The sequence below is a fragment of the Bombus vancouverensis genome, chromosome 17 (genome assembly GCF_051014615.1).
Source record: "Bombus vancouverensis nearcticus chromosome 17, iyBomVanc1_principal, whole genome shotgun sequence".
Taxonomy (NCBI): domain Eukaryota; kingdom Metazoa; phylum Arthropoda; class Insecta; order Hymenoptera; family Apidae; genus Bombus; species Bombus vancouverensis.
Genome location: NC_134927.1, coordinates 4,872,822 through 4,889,002, shown reverse-complemented (window position 1 = coordinate 4,889,002; position 16,181 = coordinate 4,872,822). Strand labels below are relative to the sequence as shown.

At 40.4% G+C, this 16,181-nt stretch overlaps 1 protein-coding gene across 2 annotated transcripts in view; it reads left to right on the top strand.

Moving 5' to 3' along the window:
* LOC117166079 (uncharacterized) overlaps positions 1-16,181 on the top strand; it is an 84,033-nt gene that overhangs the window by 53,442 nt on the left and 14,410 nt on the right. For both annotated transcript variants that reach the window (XM_076625982.1, XM_076625983.1), the window contains 3 exons: positions 12,072-12,275; positions 14,942-15,280; positions 15,852-16,174. In XM_076625982.1, the coding sequence (XP_076482097.1) occupies positions 12,072-12,275; positions 14,942-15,280; positions 15,852-16,174 (866 nt within the window). The remainder of the gene's footprint in view (positions 1-12,071; positions 12,276-14,941; positions 15,281-15,851; positions 16,175-16,181) is intronic.

Sequence of the window (16,181 nt, the reverse complement as noted above, 5' to 3'; positions counted from 1 at the left end):
GTGTCTCGGACGACACTGGAAGAAAGATGACAAGCAACGTAAAGGCTTTCTGTACGTACAGCGAACAGTTTAAAAGGTGTTAACGAAGTTTCTTCGACAAATTCTTCGCTCGAAATTTCTTTATTACGTCCGGAGGCTTAGGTTGAAAATTAGAACACGTTTCGACGCTGTCTCGATAAATACGTAGAAGCAGAAAGCTGACAAGAACGTATTACTAAATATTTAACGTGACATTATGGCGCCATGATTTCTGCTCTACATTCCGCAACTAGGCCAAAATACTAGAGCCACGAATTCTCCGCGACTATGAACGCCCGATCTAACGATCGATAACGAACGACAGCCATAATCCACGACGATGATAATCGTAACGATTACAAATATCTTGCAGCGATTGGAACTGAAATACAACGTGGAAATATGAAAAACGTGCGAGGATTGTTGAATGAAAAAATATACCTGCAACGTCTGTTAAATTGCGGATGCTGCGTAGAAGCTTCCGAAGAAAATACACTTTCGCCAACTTTTCTAAAAATAAACCTTCACAAGCTTGAACAAAGTTTAAACTGTTAGAGACTTGCTGCATAACGAGACACGCGTTGAATCGTTCGTTTAACATAGAAACAGGAGGATGGCGCGTATCAATGGCCAGGTAATAAACCGCTAATCAAATAAGGAAATTGTAGCCTGTTTTCGTGGAAGCCGGCAGTTCTGAAGTTTCGTCGCCAGAGCTATGAACTTGACATCCATAAGAGCGACCTTCCACCCAGCCACGTAACGCCGTATCGATTGCTCGTCAGCGGAACGCTGACGTAAACTCCTAACTGCAATAGTTTAATTGAATCTGGAAGCTTGAAGCATCGATGACGAGCTATCAAATGGCTAATTAAACAGCGAACTCGCGGCTACTCCATCAAATCTGCGGCTTGCGAGTTTCGCTTCGCGGATCCTGTGAACTTGAGGATCGCAAGGTCGGCCCTGAAGCCACAGCCACGTGGTATCGTATCGGATTGACGCAAGTTGAATCGCTTCTCGCGTCGAAGAGGTGCGAACAATGGACCATAAAAGAATAGAAAGCTGGCACTTTGAATATAACTTCTCGAAGGTGAATGATAAATAGAAGGTGAATGAGGACCATGTAAGGTGTAAATATCGTGCGTATCTCTGGTGAAGAGCACGTGACAAAGACGCGAAGAAGAAGGTTAGTGTTCACTCGTGGAAGCGACGAGGAATAGCCATGAAAGATGAAGCGCAAGGAAAAAAAGAAGCAGAGCAGAAATACGTCGATTCGATCGAAACAACTGCAACCCCCCGGAGTCTCCATGGACATGGAATCGTCCTGGGCAGCTCAAGAGATCAAGTCCAATCTGAATAATATGGTACTGTCTCTAGCGATATTGTTCTACAAACGTTACTCTTTTATTACGAGTGCTCCTTTTCTTCCTGACAATGTCCAATGATGTGGTACATATACCTGGTGGCGAAATTATTTTCTATATAAATATATATTTTTAATGAAAAATTTCAAATACAGGACGGGGCATATAAATGTAATAAATTTGTGCGTTGTTAACAGTAGAACTACCTATAGTTAAGACGAAGCTATTTCTACCACAATCAGTGAAAATGATTGGGCTTTAAAAAATACGTAATAATAGAATATTTTTATATTTATTGATTTATTGCTTTCTTACAGAAGCAATTCCATGTTAGGTGGTACATTTTTGCTATTATTGATCCAGCTGGGACCATAATCCCTAAACGAGGGTTAGCACATTTATAAAATTGTAGACCCAGTCGTTTTGACTGGTGTGGTGTTTCTAGTGTTAGCATTTAGCGATCTAGCGATCTATCCGGAATTTTTCTGATAACTGATAAAGTCATATCGAATGATACGCGGTAAAAATTTGGAAAATGTGTGGCAAGTTGTAGAAAACGAGGAAACTGGTTAATTGGGGTTCGATAAACAGAGTGTAGGACTCCTGTACACTTTGACAAGTGCCAGTCATTTTCACTAGTATTGGTATAAGTAGCCTTGATACAAAATTATTTTCATTGCCACCTAATGACAAAACCCGTAATCACTTAGTTGCCAAGTCAATATGTTCAAAGCGATGTTCACGCGATTCAACGCACCTTTTCAACAGCTGATCGGTTTCGCTATCTGTAGTCATAGTGAGTCGTGAAATTCAGAAATCCTTGCACACATTTATGACAGTTTCACTTGCAGTAATTTGCTTAAGAAAAGTAACCGTCCAAACGGACCAAAGCATACGCGTTTCGTTTCTTCTTTCATCGCCTCGAAGCTACCTAAAACTGTGTAGAAATTCTCACTCCAATATTCCCATCGTTCGTGATTACTCGTAACAGCGTAATCGCACAATGGCACAAAGTAGCATACGGTGGCTATGATACGATCGCAAAATAAAACCATATCACGCGATGTAATAATAAAATCAGGTTCGAATGAATTTTCCAATTCGAGGAAAAAGGAAGATAATTGTTCTAAGCTTCAAAGGGAAGATAATTGTTCTAAGCTTCAAAGAGAAGATAATCGTTCTAAGCTTCAAAGGGAAGATCCATATAGGTGTGAACAGACTGGGATCCGAAAGGAATCATCGGATCAGTGTTCACACTGATCATTCACTGTTCACGCTTGAACCAGACGTGCAAGATCGCAGTATCGCGCCTCTGACACACATGACCATTTATAGAGGAGAAGGCACGCGTTCTCTGACGTTCCTTTTGCTCGCCAGGACGTCGCGTTGCAGTGTCGTTGGTGTGTCATTGATGCGACGACGCGGCCAGTTTCTCCATTTCCATCGCCTGATATTCGCCGCACATGCTCGTTGCTGGTCGATGTTTTCGAAACAACGAGACACGATTCTCCGTTTGCCTTTTTCGTTGCGCTCGCTGGGAATTTCCAATCTTTTCGTTCGATCGTTCTTCTTGGCGGAATAGTAACAAGTTAATGGGAAGGTGATTATTTTTACAGAATGTAAAATGAGAGGATTTCGAGCAACATCGAATGTGATTATTGATGATTAGTATTATCAGGCAAGTTCGATTGCTAGTTTTACAGCGTACTGGTTAATCTAATTTTCTCAGATTACATGGACAACTTAAGTAAGTCTGATTATTAAAGGTGATGCACGGCCTGAAACTTTCCTTGCGTGGTGTAATATCTTAAAAGCTCGAGAAAGTTTACGTTTGCGTGTCTATGAGCAACATTGCTGAGAAAATAATTGCATCGACGAATTGAAGGATTTTTTTATTTTCTAATACGTACAACATCTCGTTTAATCCAAACTGATATAAACTGTTACTGTAACAACAAAAAATGAACTTTCTTTTTCCTATCTTCGCATCGGCGATCGGAATCAAAGAGAAGATTCTTTAGGCTAATTTGGTGCCTCGGGTTCCTTATACAGGGTGAGCCAGAAATCGTGATCAGTAGAGAGAAACAATTTACCGAATGCCCAGTTGGATAAATTGTAAAGCTCAAATTAAATAATGAAAAAAAGAAGTAAGATCTTGGACGAAACACTCACTTTCTGTCTTCTCTCGTTGTGTCTAAGGTATAGGTCTGTTAGGTGAGAGCCTTACTGAAGAGTCCACACTAGCAGAAAAAAAAGTAGAGAAAATTCGCCTTGGAATCCTCTAGCAGATAGGTGTTTTATTAAAAAACTATTGGTTTATTTGCGAGAAATTCAAGCTGATGTCGAAAAATCATGAGGAATAGAGAGTTGACAACAAATTTGCTATAATCACGTTGAAACTCTCTCGAAACCGCGCTGTACCTGATAAAGCGATTTTCGATCGAACTATCAAAAACACAGTAATCTCAATATATTGGTTCACCCTGTATGTCGTAACGTCGACTCATTTGACGTCACTTTGGCCACTGTCTTCTTAGTCTTCCAGAACCCTATTTCTTCAGAACCGGTAGAACCGAGAAGATTGCTGCGAAGATCCAGTTTGATGTAGTGGCTGTTGCTTCTTTCTCGTATTGTCCGTCTGATGAATTGCGTGTCAGAGTCATCGTGCAGCGTTTTGTTTGATACATAGCACGGTGCATCCGTCTTCCTGCGGAGTATTTTGGCTTGAGATCTTTGTACGATGACAGTATTGGATTTACAGACACGACCCTGTAGCTCGATGCCATAAATCCATATCGGCCTTGTTATCTTTTCTATAAATAAGTGTCTTATTCCTCGCTGATAATCCCCGCTTTCTGACAAGTTGTCAGTAGATATTTTCGCATCTTCCATCTATTTTCTCTCTTTTTACCATTAATTGTTCCTTTCAATTGACTTTATTGCGTGCAACATATTGGGAAGATCTATTGGGTTGGCAAGTAAGTGATGTCAAGAATGTCATCGATGTCATTAGATGACATTGACAAAATCATTGCTCTTTCCTGAAAAAGGAACTTACGCGGGTTGACTTAGTCTCGTTGATTTTAGCTCTCCATTTGAGAAGCTACTTTTGGAGCAAATTCAGGTGATCTTGAAGGTAGGAGAATGCAATTTTAGGATCTTGTGGCTTGCAAATATCGCTGCATCACTCGCCAACGTTCCTATTTTGGTGTTCGCTGTGGTTGGTTAGTCGAATATATATAGCGAACGTGGAACTGGAAATAAATATACTATGATACACGTAGGAACAAATTTATACACTGTATATTCTGTGCGCAGAATCAGCCTTTTAATCGATTAGTAAATTGTTGGCCAATGTCCATATTGTCCATCAAAATCCAATGGCCATCCATTGTCCATCACGAATAATCATTTGGGCGATCCTAGACGAGCAGACGAGAATGAAATATGTAAATTAACCGGTTAGCCGGTGTTGACGAGTATACTCGTCACGAAGAAATGGCAATACTTTATGTTCTGACGAGTATAATCGTTACGAAGAACTGGCAATATTTTGTGTTCTGACGAGTATACTCGTCACGAAAAGCTGGTAATACTTTGTGTTCTGACGAGTATACTCGTCACGAAGAACTGGCAATATTTTGTGTTCTGACGAGTATACTCGTCACGCGAAAATGTAGTTACAATTTGCTGTTTTAATTGCAATTTAGCAATTGGAGTAAACTGTAATAATAAAATTGAAAAATGGAACAGTCAAATCACAAATTTATTCTGTATTGTAGAAAGAAATTTCCAACGAAGGCAAGCAAAGCAATGTTTTAACGATTTCCACATACAAATGCAACAATATTTGACTCGAATCGTAAATCCAAGATTTATCCAATCGGACAGAGAGTCCTCGAAAGCTTTACAATTCTGAAAACTTCCCAACTAATGTAATGTGAGCTCGTCAGGTTTTTATTTTTAATAATACAAGTTCAACAATTGAGTAATAACCTATAATAATAATAATAATAATAATAACAATATTAATACGCTATTATACGATACCGCGATTATACGATTATTTCGTGTTCAACATGTACAGGTTTCTGATTTTAACAAACTTATTTTCTTCTTCTTAGTACTTATTTTTAATTGAAACCATCTTTTTCAACTTTTCCAATTTACACACCTGATTGTTTATTTTCCCCCTGCAAATTGTCATCCGACAACGTACATTGAGCCGTACCGTGCGATAAGAAGATATCTGGAGAGTTCACCTGGGCCAACCAGACAATTATCCGCAAGGAAGAATCGATTTCTTGAAATTACACGGTGTTATCGTGGTAAAACGAGCGTGTTTTCCAACTTTCAGCTCTCTGGTTGTCCTAGGCAAGTAGCTGAATCCTCGTTTTAGAAAAAAATTCCAGCCGGGCGGACAGGCAAAAAAAGTAAGCTGAATGAAAATCGTCGGAAAGAAATTTCCTTATAATATACAGCACGTTACAGTCTTATCTAGCTCTTCTACATTTACTTTCTTTACATTTGCCTCACTGATTCAGCCACGATACGATTGCGCGGTTTCTCGCCAGCCATTCCACGCTGACCTCCTTTCCTCCGCTGCTACTTGTTTCTTTAATGTACCTGCGATCCTTCCCCTTGGCCCACCTGTCCCTTTCCTCCTTTCTTTCCCTCTTTTTATTCTCTCTCTTTCTCTCCGTCTCGACCGTTTCGATGGACCGGTACACGGCAATCCAGAGTCTTATTTAAGGGCAAGGTGAACGTACTGCTGTTGCGAGGTCAGGTTTTCAGTGCCACCTACGCAGAAGCCGTTGCATCGAGTTGTTATTTTGGAAAATAGAAGCTGCCTCACGCTCCTTTCCATTTTCGTCCGTTTTGTTTTGCCTTTGGTAAAAGGTGTTTTTGCTTCGAATACACCGCAGGTGGCAAAGTCAGGAATAGAACGCGCGACCGACAAACTGACTGGCAAAGTTGAAATATTTTTAGAAGTAATCGATTAATTGCTGCTGTTGCAAAGGCATTTCACACAGCAACGCTTTGGAGGAAACGTTTAAGAACGATCTGACCAAACGTTTGTTTGCACGGTTTACGACGTATCTCGTAGCGATGAAATTGATTTACAGTTGTTGTTCCACGTTGTTTGTACAGTTTCTTTGTTCGAAAATTTCCTTTATATTTCGAGAGGATCGCAAACATACTTTTGTTAGACACAGCAACTGTGATTAACAATTTACCGACCGATAGCCGATTAATCGGTTTTTGTCGCTGATGCTCACTGACTGATAGCCTATTAATCGGCTTTCTGTCGCTAACGCTTACCGACCGATAGCCTATTAATCGGCTTCTTGTCACCGACAATCTTTCTCATTATTTGAGCAGTAATTTGCTATTTAGTACTAAGGTATCTTGTTCAGTTGCGTCAGTTGCGTTGCTCTGTAAGCTCCTACAGTTTTACGCCAATTTGAAAAACTTACTAGCGAAAAGAATGGTATTGGAGAGTCTAAGCCGAAACAGAGCCGGCGCCAGGGAGAATCTGCGCCTGAGTTGCCGGTCGGACGTGCGTATGCTGTTGAACCGCTAGAGGTCGGTGAAAAATACTTGACACGGTCTGGATCATGTGGTTTGACAGTTTTCAGTTTTCTTTATCGTTGTTTCTCTCTTATTGTACGTGTACTTGGTGAGTGGCTGTCGTAGTGATATTTATAGCGTTATTAAACGTTCTTTGTACTCATTGTGTAAAACGTAGCTCACCCTCCGGAGAAGTTTGAGTTTTAATTTGTACTTTCAATTAATCCGGAAATATACTTCCGTGAAACGTACATGACACGCTTTGGTCTTCGTCGTTGATCCCTTGCTATTGTACGCGTACTTCGTAAATCGCTGTGAAAATTCTCTTTCACGAATAGGCGGCTGGATATTCGCGTGCTCGCTACTCCAATCGATTGGTTAACATTACGTGGCTACACTGTTAACGACTTGTAAATGGTTGGTAATTATAGCGTGAGACACAGCAACCTAGAAAGGAAGTGACATGTGAAGAATGCGCAATTAAGAAAACACATCAATTCTATGTATTATTAAAACGAATAATCTTCCTGGAACCTCTGACAATCTGAACGCCTAACGAAACGACGTATTCGTATTAATTTCCAAAGATCAAATAACGCGGGTCAATCTAAATGCTCGTTGAGGTTAGCAACTAAGTGGTTGCGGATTTTGCCATTAGGTGGTACTACAAAATCCGCAATCACTTAGTTGCAAAGCTAATACAATCTCTTTTTCTGCTTATCAGATTATCAAATTGCAAAATCAAATTATAGTCGACATTCAAACAATACAATTAATAAATATAATATAATATTCAATTGTCAACTAAGTGATTGGGGTTAGGTTATTCAATAGGTTAGGTTAGGTTATATAATATTCTGTTGGCAACTAAGTGATTACGGATTTTGTCATTAAGTGGTACTACAAAATCCGCAATCACTTAGTTGCCAAGCTAATACAATCTCTTTTTCTGCTTATCAAATTATCAAATTGCAAAATCAAATTATAGTCGACATTCAAACGATACAATTATAAATATAATATAATATTCAATTGGCAACTAAGTGATTGGGGTTAGGTTATTCAATAGGTTAGGTTAGGTTATATAATATTCGGTTGGCAACTAAGTGGTTGCGGATTTTGCCATTAGGTGGTACTACAAAATCCGCAATTACTTAGTTGCCAAGCTAATACAATCTCTTTTTCTGCTTATCAAATTATCAAATTGCAAAATCAAATTATAGTCGACATTCAAACGATACAATTATAAATATAATATAATATTCAATTGGCAACTAAGTGATTGGGGTTAGGTTATTCAATAGGTTAGGTCAGGTTACATAATATTCGGTTGGCAACTAAGTGATTGCGGGTTTTGTCATTGAGTGGTATCGACAAAATCCGCAATCACTTAGTTGCCAAGCCAATACATATGTAGGTGCAATCTCTTTTTCTGCTTATCGTTCGTTTGCGAGCAGCAAGTGCAACCTTAACATCGTCGCGATTACAATAATCGATTTAAGCGGAAAGCAAACAAGCGCGGAAGCTGTTTTTCCATCGTCGTTCGATCACGTTGGTGGAAAAATCACGTCTAATCGACGAAACGCCAGCAACGATGTGACACGGTTGCGTAAAAAAGAGAAAAATATTTCAGGCAACCGATCGAAACATCGACGCTAATCGACGTCCAATCAACGTCTCGTTATCATTACGAATTACGCGTTCACGGGTGGCCGAGCTAGGAATTTGCACGTGTACAAAGCGAGAGACGATGGACGCGGCGCGGCCGACCAGGCTCATTAGGAATAAATCAATTAGCAGGCCGCCTGATTGCCGGCTCAACGATTCGACGGCTATCCAATTAACAGTTTCCTCTTGATTATCAAACAATACTCGATCTTTCGACGAAGACGAATCCCTGGCCGGTTGATTCGCACAAGCGACAGGCGCCAACGTCAGCTGAACGTTCGCGAATACGATTATTCACCACGACTTTAATTAAGTGGCTGGTGGGAGTTGCGTCGACGGGTCTTTCACCTTTGCAAAACGTACGGCGTAAGGTGGGGAAATTTCGTTCGTTCGAAACTAAATCGATTTTTTTAACCTGACAAAAATTGTTTCATTATATTTGGTAAAAAGTTTCTCTCGTTTCATAAGGAAATGGTAGACATTTTTTGTTTTATTCGTTGTTTTGTTACTACAAATAAAATAGCACAAAAAAAAAAAAATGTTGCGCATTTAATGTTTGCTTATATTGGGTTGGCAATTAAGTGATTACGAATTTTGTCAATACTACCTAGTGGCAAAATTCGTAATCACTTAATTGCCAACCCAATAAAATGAAAGAAACTTTTGGGGCGATGTAAAATATTTGAAAACCTGGTAACTGAAGATTTGTGATCAATGTTTTATAAAAGTTCGTGCAATCGCGGTAGAAAATATGTGTAATTGTCGAGAAGAAGTGTTCCTCTTTTCGTCGGCTTAGCTTTAGCGAGAAAATGTTTACGTTGTTGTTGTTTTACGTGCTTGAAGGATCTTTTATTACAAAAGTACGTACGTAGAGCAGATGATGAAGCTGTACAAGAAGAATCATATACGAATTTTCTGATTCGTCATATGCACGTGCACTGCTCGTAACACCATCTGACGCACGCGGTGCGTCTACCCGCGTTTCTGTCCTCACGTCGTTCGAAAATTGATTGTAATACATTGACTGACAATTGATTGTATATGAAACGAGCCACGTATTGGTCTTCTTCGTTTTTACTCCATCACTTTGTTTCAAATTTCTTTCTGAATGACGCGTTTCTAATATAATTGCAAGATGTGATCGATAAGCGATAGGACGAGATGGCTACTTTGGAATATAAAAATAGAAACGGTATACTACACGTGGGCGAAAACAAAGGCTACAATTACGTGCTTTCGATATGGAAATAGAATTTCTATTATAAACGCTATTCCTTAACCAGTTAGATACCGCGATCTCTTTGAAAATTTTGAAAAGCGTGTACCTAGGATGTGTGGCAAAAAGTGAACGATGACGAGTATAATCGTCAAGCACAGAATATGTATAGCTGTTATGATATAGAATGAAGTTGTCATGATATGACTGTTTTATTTTTTAATTTCATTACTGCAATTTACTGCAATTACTAAACAGCGAATTGCAACGACCTTTTACACGTGACGAGTATACTCGTCAAGCACCACAGTGTGTGGTAAAAAGTAAGTGATGACGAGTATACTCGTCAAGTACCACAATATGTGACAAAAAGTAAGCGATGACGAGTATACTCGTCAAGCAGCACAGTATGTGTGGCAAAAAGTAAATGATGACGAGTATACTCGTCAAGCAGCACAGTGTGTGGCAAAAAGTAAGCGATGACGAGTATACTCGTCAAGTACCACAATATGTGTGGCTGTTGTAATATAGAGTTAAGTTGTACTGAAAGGACTGTTTTATTTTCTTCATCAAATTTCTCGTCATAACACAGAATATTTCTACTTCTTCGTGACGAGTATACTCGTCAAATCCAGCCAACTACTTAATCTCAAGTCCATTAGTCGATCGCTCGAGTAATAATGAATCGTCTAACGCTTAGTGCCTGGTCTTTAGGCTCTCGTTTGGAATTAAGGGAAGAATTCCGTCGGCTTCAGCGAGGTAACGAGTTTACTAACCCCTTGGCATGTAGGTTAAAAGGAATCGATGAGATTGCACGGCGTGCGAGCGCCGCGTATGCATCGCTCGCACTGTAGTCTATGCAGCTATCGCTGTAGGAGCCGCGGTTAACCAGAAGTCGCAAGCCGGCCGGCGTTAACTTCGCTCGCGAATCACAGCTTCGGCTTAATTGTTTCCACGAGGCAGATCAGCTACGAAACGATCGCGGATCGATCGAGCCAGTGGAAACCAGTCGCGTTGATCGCTTCGTTGCTTCGTCGATTGCGCGATTTTAGGAGATCGCGCGATATAAAAAAGGAATTTTGGAAGGAAAAGATTGCCGTGCGTTTAAGAATCTCTTTTGGGTTAAAGACGCGATAAAGTTACGAGGTGGAATCGAGGCTATTGCGGGAGAAGTTGAATTGGAAGAAATTCAAGTGCAAACAAGTTTTTGGACGAACGTTTCGCCCGATTACGCGAACATTGACAAAGTGACAATTGTCGATCACTGCAGCCTGTTCATTACGCGGCAAACTTGTGACGTTTGAAGAGTTGTTGCTGTGGAAGGTTGATTCCCCGACAATATTTCAGATTGTGCTTCTCTGCTGAGCTATCCCGCGTTGGCTGGTCATTTTATCGTTGAAAAAGAACACGTCTGAGTAGTTTGCTTCCTTAAAGTGTTCGTGTAGATTCTGAAAAACAAATGTAATCGTTGGGTCGTTACAGGATCCATTCACAAGATTCGAGTTAAAGATCGTAGTGTTAAAAAAGTATTTAAAAAGTACAAGAAATACCCAGACTCGTAGCAAAGTATGTGAAAAGTATAGAAAACACCGTCTTCAAGCCTATTATCAATTTCAAAAGGCGAACTTCGCATGTTTTGAAAATTTAAAGTTTAAGTTTGCATTTAAAAATTGCAAACTTCACATGTTCCTTGAGTGTCTTGTACTCGACCGCATACCTAGCGATCCTAACCTAACCTAAACCTAACCTAAGCGATGCGAACCTAACCTAAACCTAACCTAAGCGATGCGAACCTAACCTAAACCTAACCTAAGCGATCCGAACCTAACCTAAACCTAACCTAAGCGATGCGAACCTAACCTAAACCTAACCTAAGCGATCCGAAGCTAAACGATCTTACGCATAAGCCCAATGGCTGTGCTCTGTAACAACTAAGAAAATTAAACAAAAGCAAGGAGCAACAATTTCCCAAACCGATAGCATTCTGCTTCAAAAATCCCTTCAAACGACAAATTTAAAAGAATTTGTCACGCTCGTGCTCACGTTCACGTCACGGAATTGATGAGCTTCGCTAAAATCTCGGAACAAACCTAAGTTTATAAGACTTGGAAATTTGTCATCGATTGACTTTTAAAGCTAAAGACGAGGCTAAAAATCGTAGAAGTCTGTCGCCATCGAGAAACATTGCCCCGCGAGATATGATAAAGCTAAGGGAAAATTACGTGCGGTTGTCGCAGGCTCGCTTTCAGCAGAAGCAACTGCAGGAGAAGGAGCAGAAGTTGCTGCAGCTTTACGACCAACAACAGCAACGAGCTTATCAAGTGGTGCAACGAGGCAGCGCCGGCTCCAACAGCTCGAATCATGCTACCTCCATCAGCCAGCACACCGTCACAAAGACCTCGAGCAGCAGCCATACAACCTCGACCTCGCAAGGTGGAAAGGTGAGCGAATCCTCGCGTGGAAACGCGCCGCGCGTTGTCGTAACGCGGTTTCACGCTACGCTTTCTTGAATGGGCTAATGGCCGCTGTTTCGTGGCTGAGAATCACGACGAATCGCCTTTCAGCCTTTCGTTCCGTTCCTTCTCTTCTCTTTTTTCTTTTTTTTTTCTCCTCCCACGAAGCACACATTCGTTCGTTAACCTGTTAACTGCGGAGTTTAGTTTCAAAACTCCCGCGCCTAGCGAAAATCAAGCGACGACGAGTATATACGTCGAACGCGGGGCGGATGCTCCTATTGTAAATTTTGCGAAGAAAATAAAGCAAAAGGAGGAAGGAGTAGAGTCGGTTGCGTTACTTTGTAAACTGCCACAGTTTTATACCAATTTGAAAAACGTATAGTTCGCGATGAACGAAAAGAATGGTATCGAAGAGTCTAAACCGAAACAGAGCCGGCGCCAGGGAGAATCTGCGCCTGAGATGCCGGTCGGACGTGCGGGTGCTGTCGAATCGCTATCAGTCGGTAAAGTGTGAAATAATAAAAAAAAAGAACTTGTGAAGGTCGTTCACAGATTTCCTCGTTCTCGTTGCATTTCGGAGAAAGTCGCGACGAAAGAAACGAAAACGTTTTCATTTGTTCATCTGTTTATTTGCGTTATGACATGTTTCCGCGTCAAATATCAGCGGAACAATGTCTGGCTGCAATTAGAGCGGTCGTTGTTAAGTGCAATGCTCGCATCGCTGCGTGAGGCCAGTATTTTGAACAGTATCTTCATTAAATAGACGATAACGCGAATAAACAAGCGTGGAAACGAGAACTGTTTTGCTCCTCTCACCACGATTTTCTCCAAGAGAAAATCCCTGCTGGACTTTTCTTCCTAACCAGTTAACTTCGTTCGACGTATATACTCGTCGTGTAAAATAAAACAGTAGCATTTGCTATAAAAATTGAAGACTTTGGTAAAAAGTAATACAAATGACATTTAGTGAGTTTGCTTTATATTTCCAATAAACCTATTGTGTATTTTATAAAAGAAGTTTGATTATTTGATTAATGTCTTTGGTGTATCGATTATGTATTGTTCCTTACGAATTAAGTTGTTTATTATTTTCCAATTGTTCGTATGCTTTAACTTATTACTTTTTACCAACTTGTAAGTTTTTAATAACAATAGCTTTCTCAACGATGAATCGTTCATTTTTCGTCGAATAAAAATGTAAAATTTATGGTAGGAGCACCCGCTCTGCGTTCGACGTATATACTCGTCGTCGCTTGACTTTAATTACGCGGCCCGTCAGGCGCTTTTAAAACTAAATTCCGCAGTTCACTGCTTAATTTATCCATCCTCTACGCCCTCGCGAAGCTTTGACATTGAAGTTAAGCACACCCTGTATATAACACTGATATTCGCATATAACATACGATGTGTTGCATAAAATATTTGTGAAGAATTCGAAGCAAGGTGGATGGTTGCGTTTATTATTGAAGAAAGGTAAGAAGATTAAGGGTTTGGCGAGCCTTGACCGCAATCTTGAGAATTCGTAAGTGAGCGTTGTCGAGCGTGGAACCAGTTTGTCGGGAAGTGAAATTATGTCAACAAGTAAAGGTAAACCTTCGAGTAACATTGAGCGAACTTGTTCTGAAAATTTGTTACAACTGCGAGGATCGAGAAATAGGAGAAACGATCTCTCCTTGTGATTCTTTTCTTCTTTTCTTCTTTTTTTTTTTTAATTTATTGTTCATCGTCACATTTTCTGATAAGCTGTTGCTGACTACGATTACGTGTATTCTATAAACATACTAAATATTTTTATACTATTTAAATTATATTATTTGCATGCTACATTTGGTACATTTAACTTGGTTAGTGCTGTTAATTAGCAATTAATTAGTTGGCAAATTAGTACAGTTTGCACACTTCTAGAAGATGAATAAGTTTTAATAAACAATTATTCTAACTTATCCATCTTCTATCTTTTCTCTTATCCATCGTTGCTTTCAACCAGTTAGCCGTTTTTCGCGAGTATACTCGTCATGAAGAAACATTTTGTATTACCACGAGCCTGTCACTAATCAAATTCAAAAATAGAACAACCGTTTCGTTGCAGCTTAATTCCAAATTATAACACGCACTCTGTGCTTGACGAGTATACTCGTCACGAAGAAACGCCAGTACTTTGCGTTACGACGAGTCCTGTCACTAATCAAATTCAAAAATAAAACAACCGTTTCGTCGCAGCTTAATTCCACATTATAACACACACTCTGTGCTTGACGAGTATACTCGTCGCCGCTTACTTTTTGCAATGTATTCTGTTACTTCAAAATGATTGCATACTTCTGACATATACAAACATTACAACGTTATCTCATCCATTGTTGCTTTCAACCAGTTGGCCGTTTTTCGCGAGTATACTCGTCATGAAGGAACATTTTGTATTACCACGAACCTGTCACTGATCAAATTCAAAAATAAAACAATCGTTTCGTTGTAGCTTAAATCCACATTATAATACACACTCTGTGCTTGACGAGTATACTCGTCGCCGCTTACTTTTTGCCACACGGTTCATTCACATTGCTTTGCAAAGTTACCAAAGTGGTCGCAACGGCTAACTGGTTAACAAACAGCGACGAGATTAATCGTAAGAATAACATCTGTTCGCGAAGGTGAGGCAGATGTTCGACGAAAGACGGCAGACGACGGTGAAGGGCATCGACAGAAGCTACCCACTGGAGCCGCTGGAGAACAAATCGCGGAAACAGACGAACGGAAACGGCGTGCAGAAGAACGGAAATTTGACGGTGAACCGACAGTCGGTGACTGTGAAACGAGTAGCCAAAGCTGACGTGAACAGCAATTTGAACGGTGGCAAACCGATCGTCTCGTATCACGAGGAAATCAGTCGAGAATCGTTCGGTCCGTGCGCGCGCCAGCACCAAGAGGATGACGAGTTTGGAAACGAGAACCACGTCGCGCAATATGCGAATGGAAACCATCGAGACGAGGTAACGCGCCATTTTCCAAACGTGGCAATTTTCCCTATTGAAATAGCATTTCTTAACATATTTGCTTCGTATGTGTACACACATACACACACATATACACACGTGATACATACGGTACGCGTTGGATTCGAATTGCCACGTATTTTTACCATACGCGAAGCAGCAAGTATCGACTTAGCTCGTGCAAAGGGTGGAAAATCTCGGACACGAGGTGCAAGTTAAAGGATTTGGAAAAATACTTTCATAGTAATTCGTAGAACTTCCCTTGGCTTCTTGTAATAAGCAGTAAACACAAAGACGTAACTGGAAAGTTTCTAGGACGAGCGTTTAAAGACGTTGCATTCTTAAAACTTACAGCACAAGGATAAATACAATTTGTTTAGCTTAGGATCAGATCTATTAATTGTGACGTGTAATCGAGATGAAATATTTCAGAGCCACGCTATCATTTCCACTCGACGTATTTAAATGCACGTTCTTTCGCTATCTGGCAATTTTAGTTGTGTACATAGCGCAGGGAAATATTCCCTTGGGCAATTTTTACCTGGATATTTCAATTGCATTCGTGCAGACACGTATGGAGGAAGTTTTGGACGAAGATATGATAGAAAGGAATCGTATGATGGCGAAACTTCATCTGATGGAGTACGACGAGACGTTGAAGCACCGTGTTAAAAACGACCTCGAGAGCGAGGAATTCCCCGAGGACTTTATGGTCGATGTTCCTGACAAGCTTCCAAAACAAAGTGTTACCAGGAAGTTATCTCAAGCGGAGGTCAGGTTGGAACGCTTTAAAAACGCGAACGCGAGGCGTGGTAACAACGTTACGAAGAACCCAGCCATTGGCCCGAAGAAACGATCTGACCCAATATTTCCAGCAAAATCCACTTGCAGGTACGTA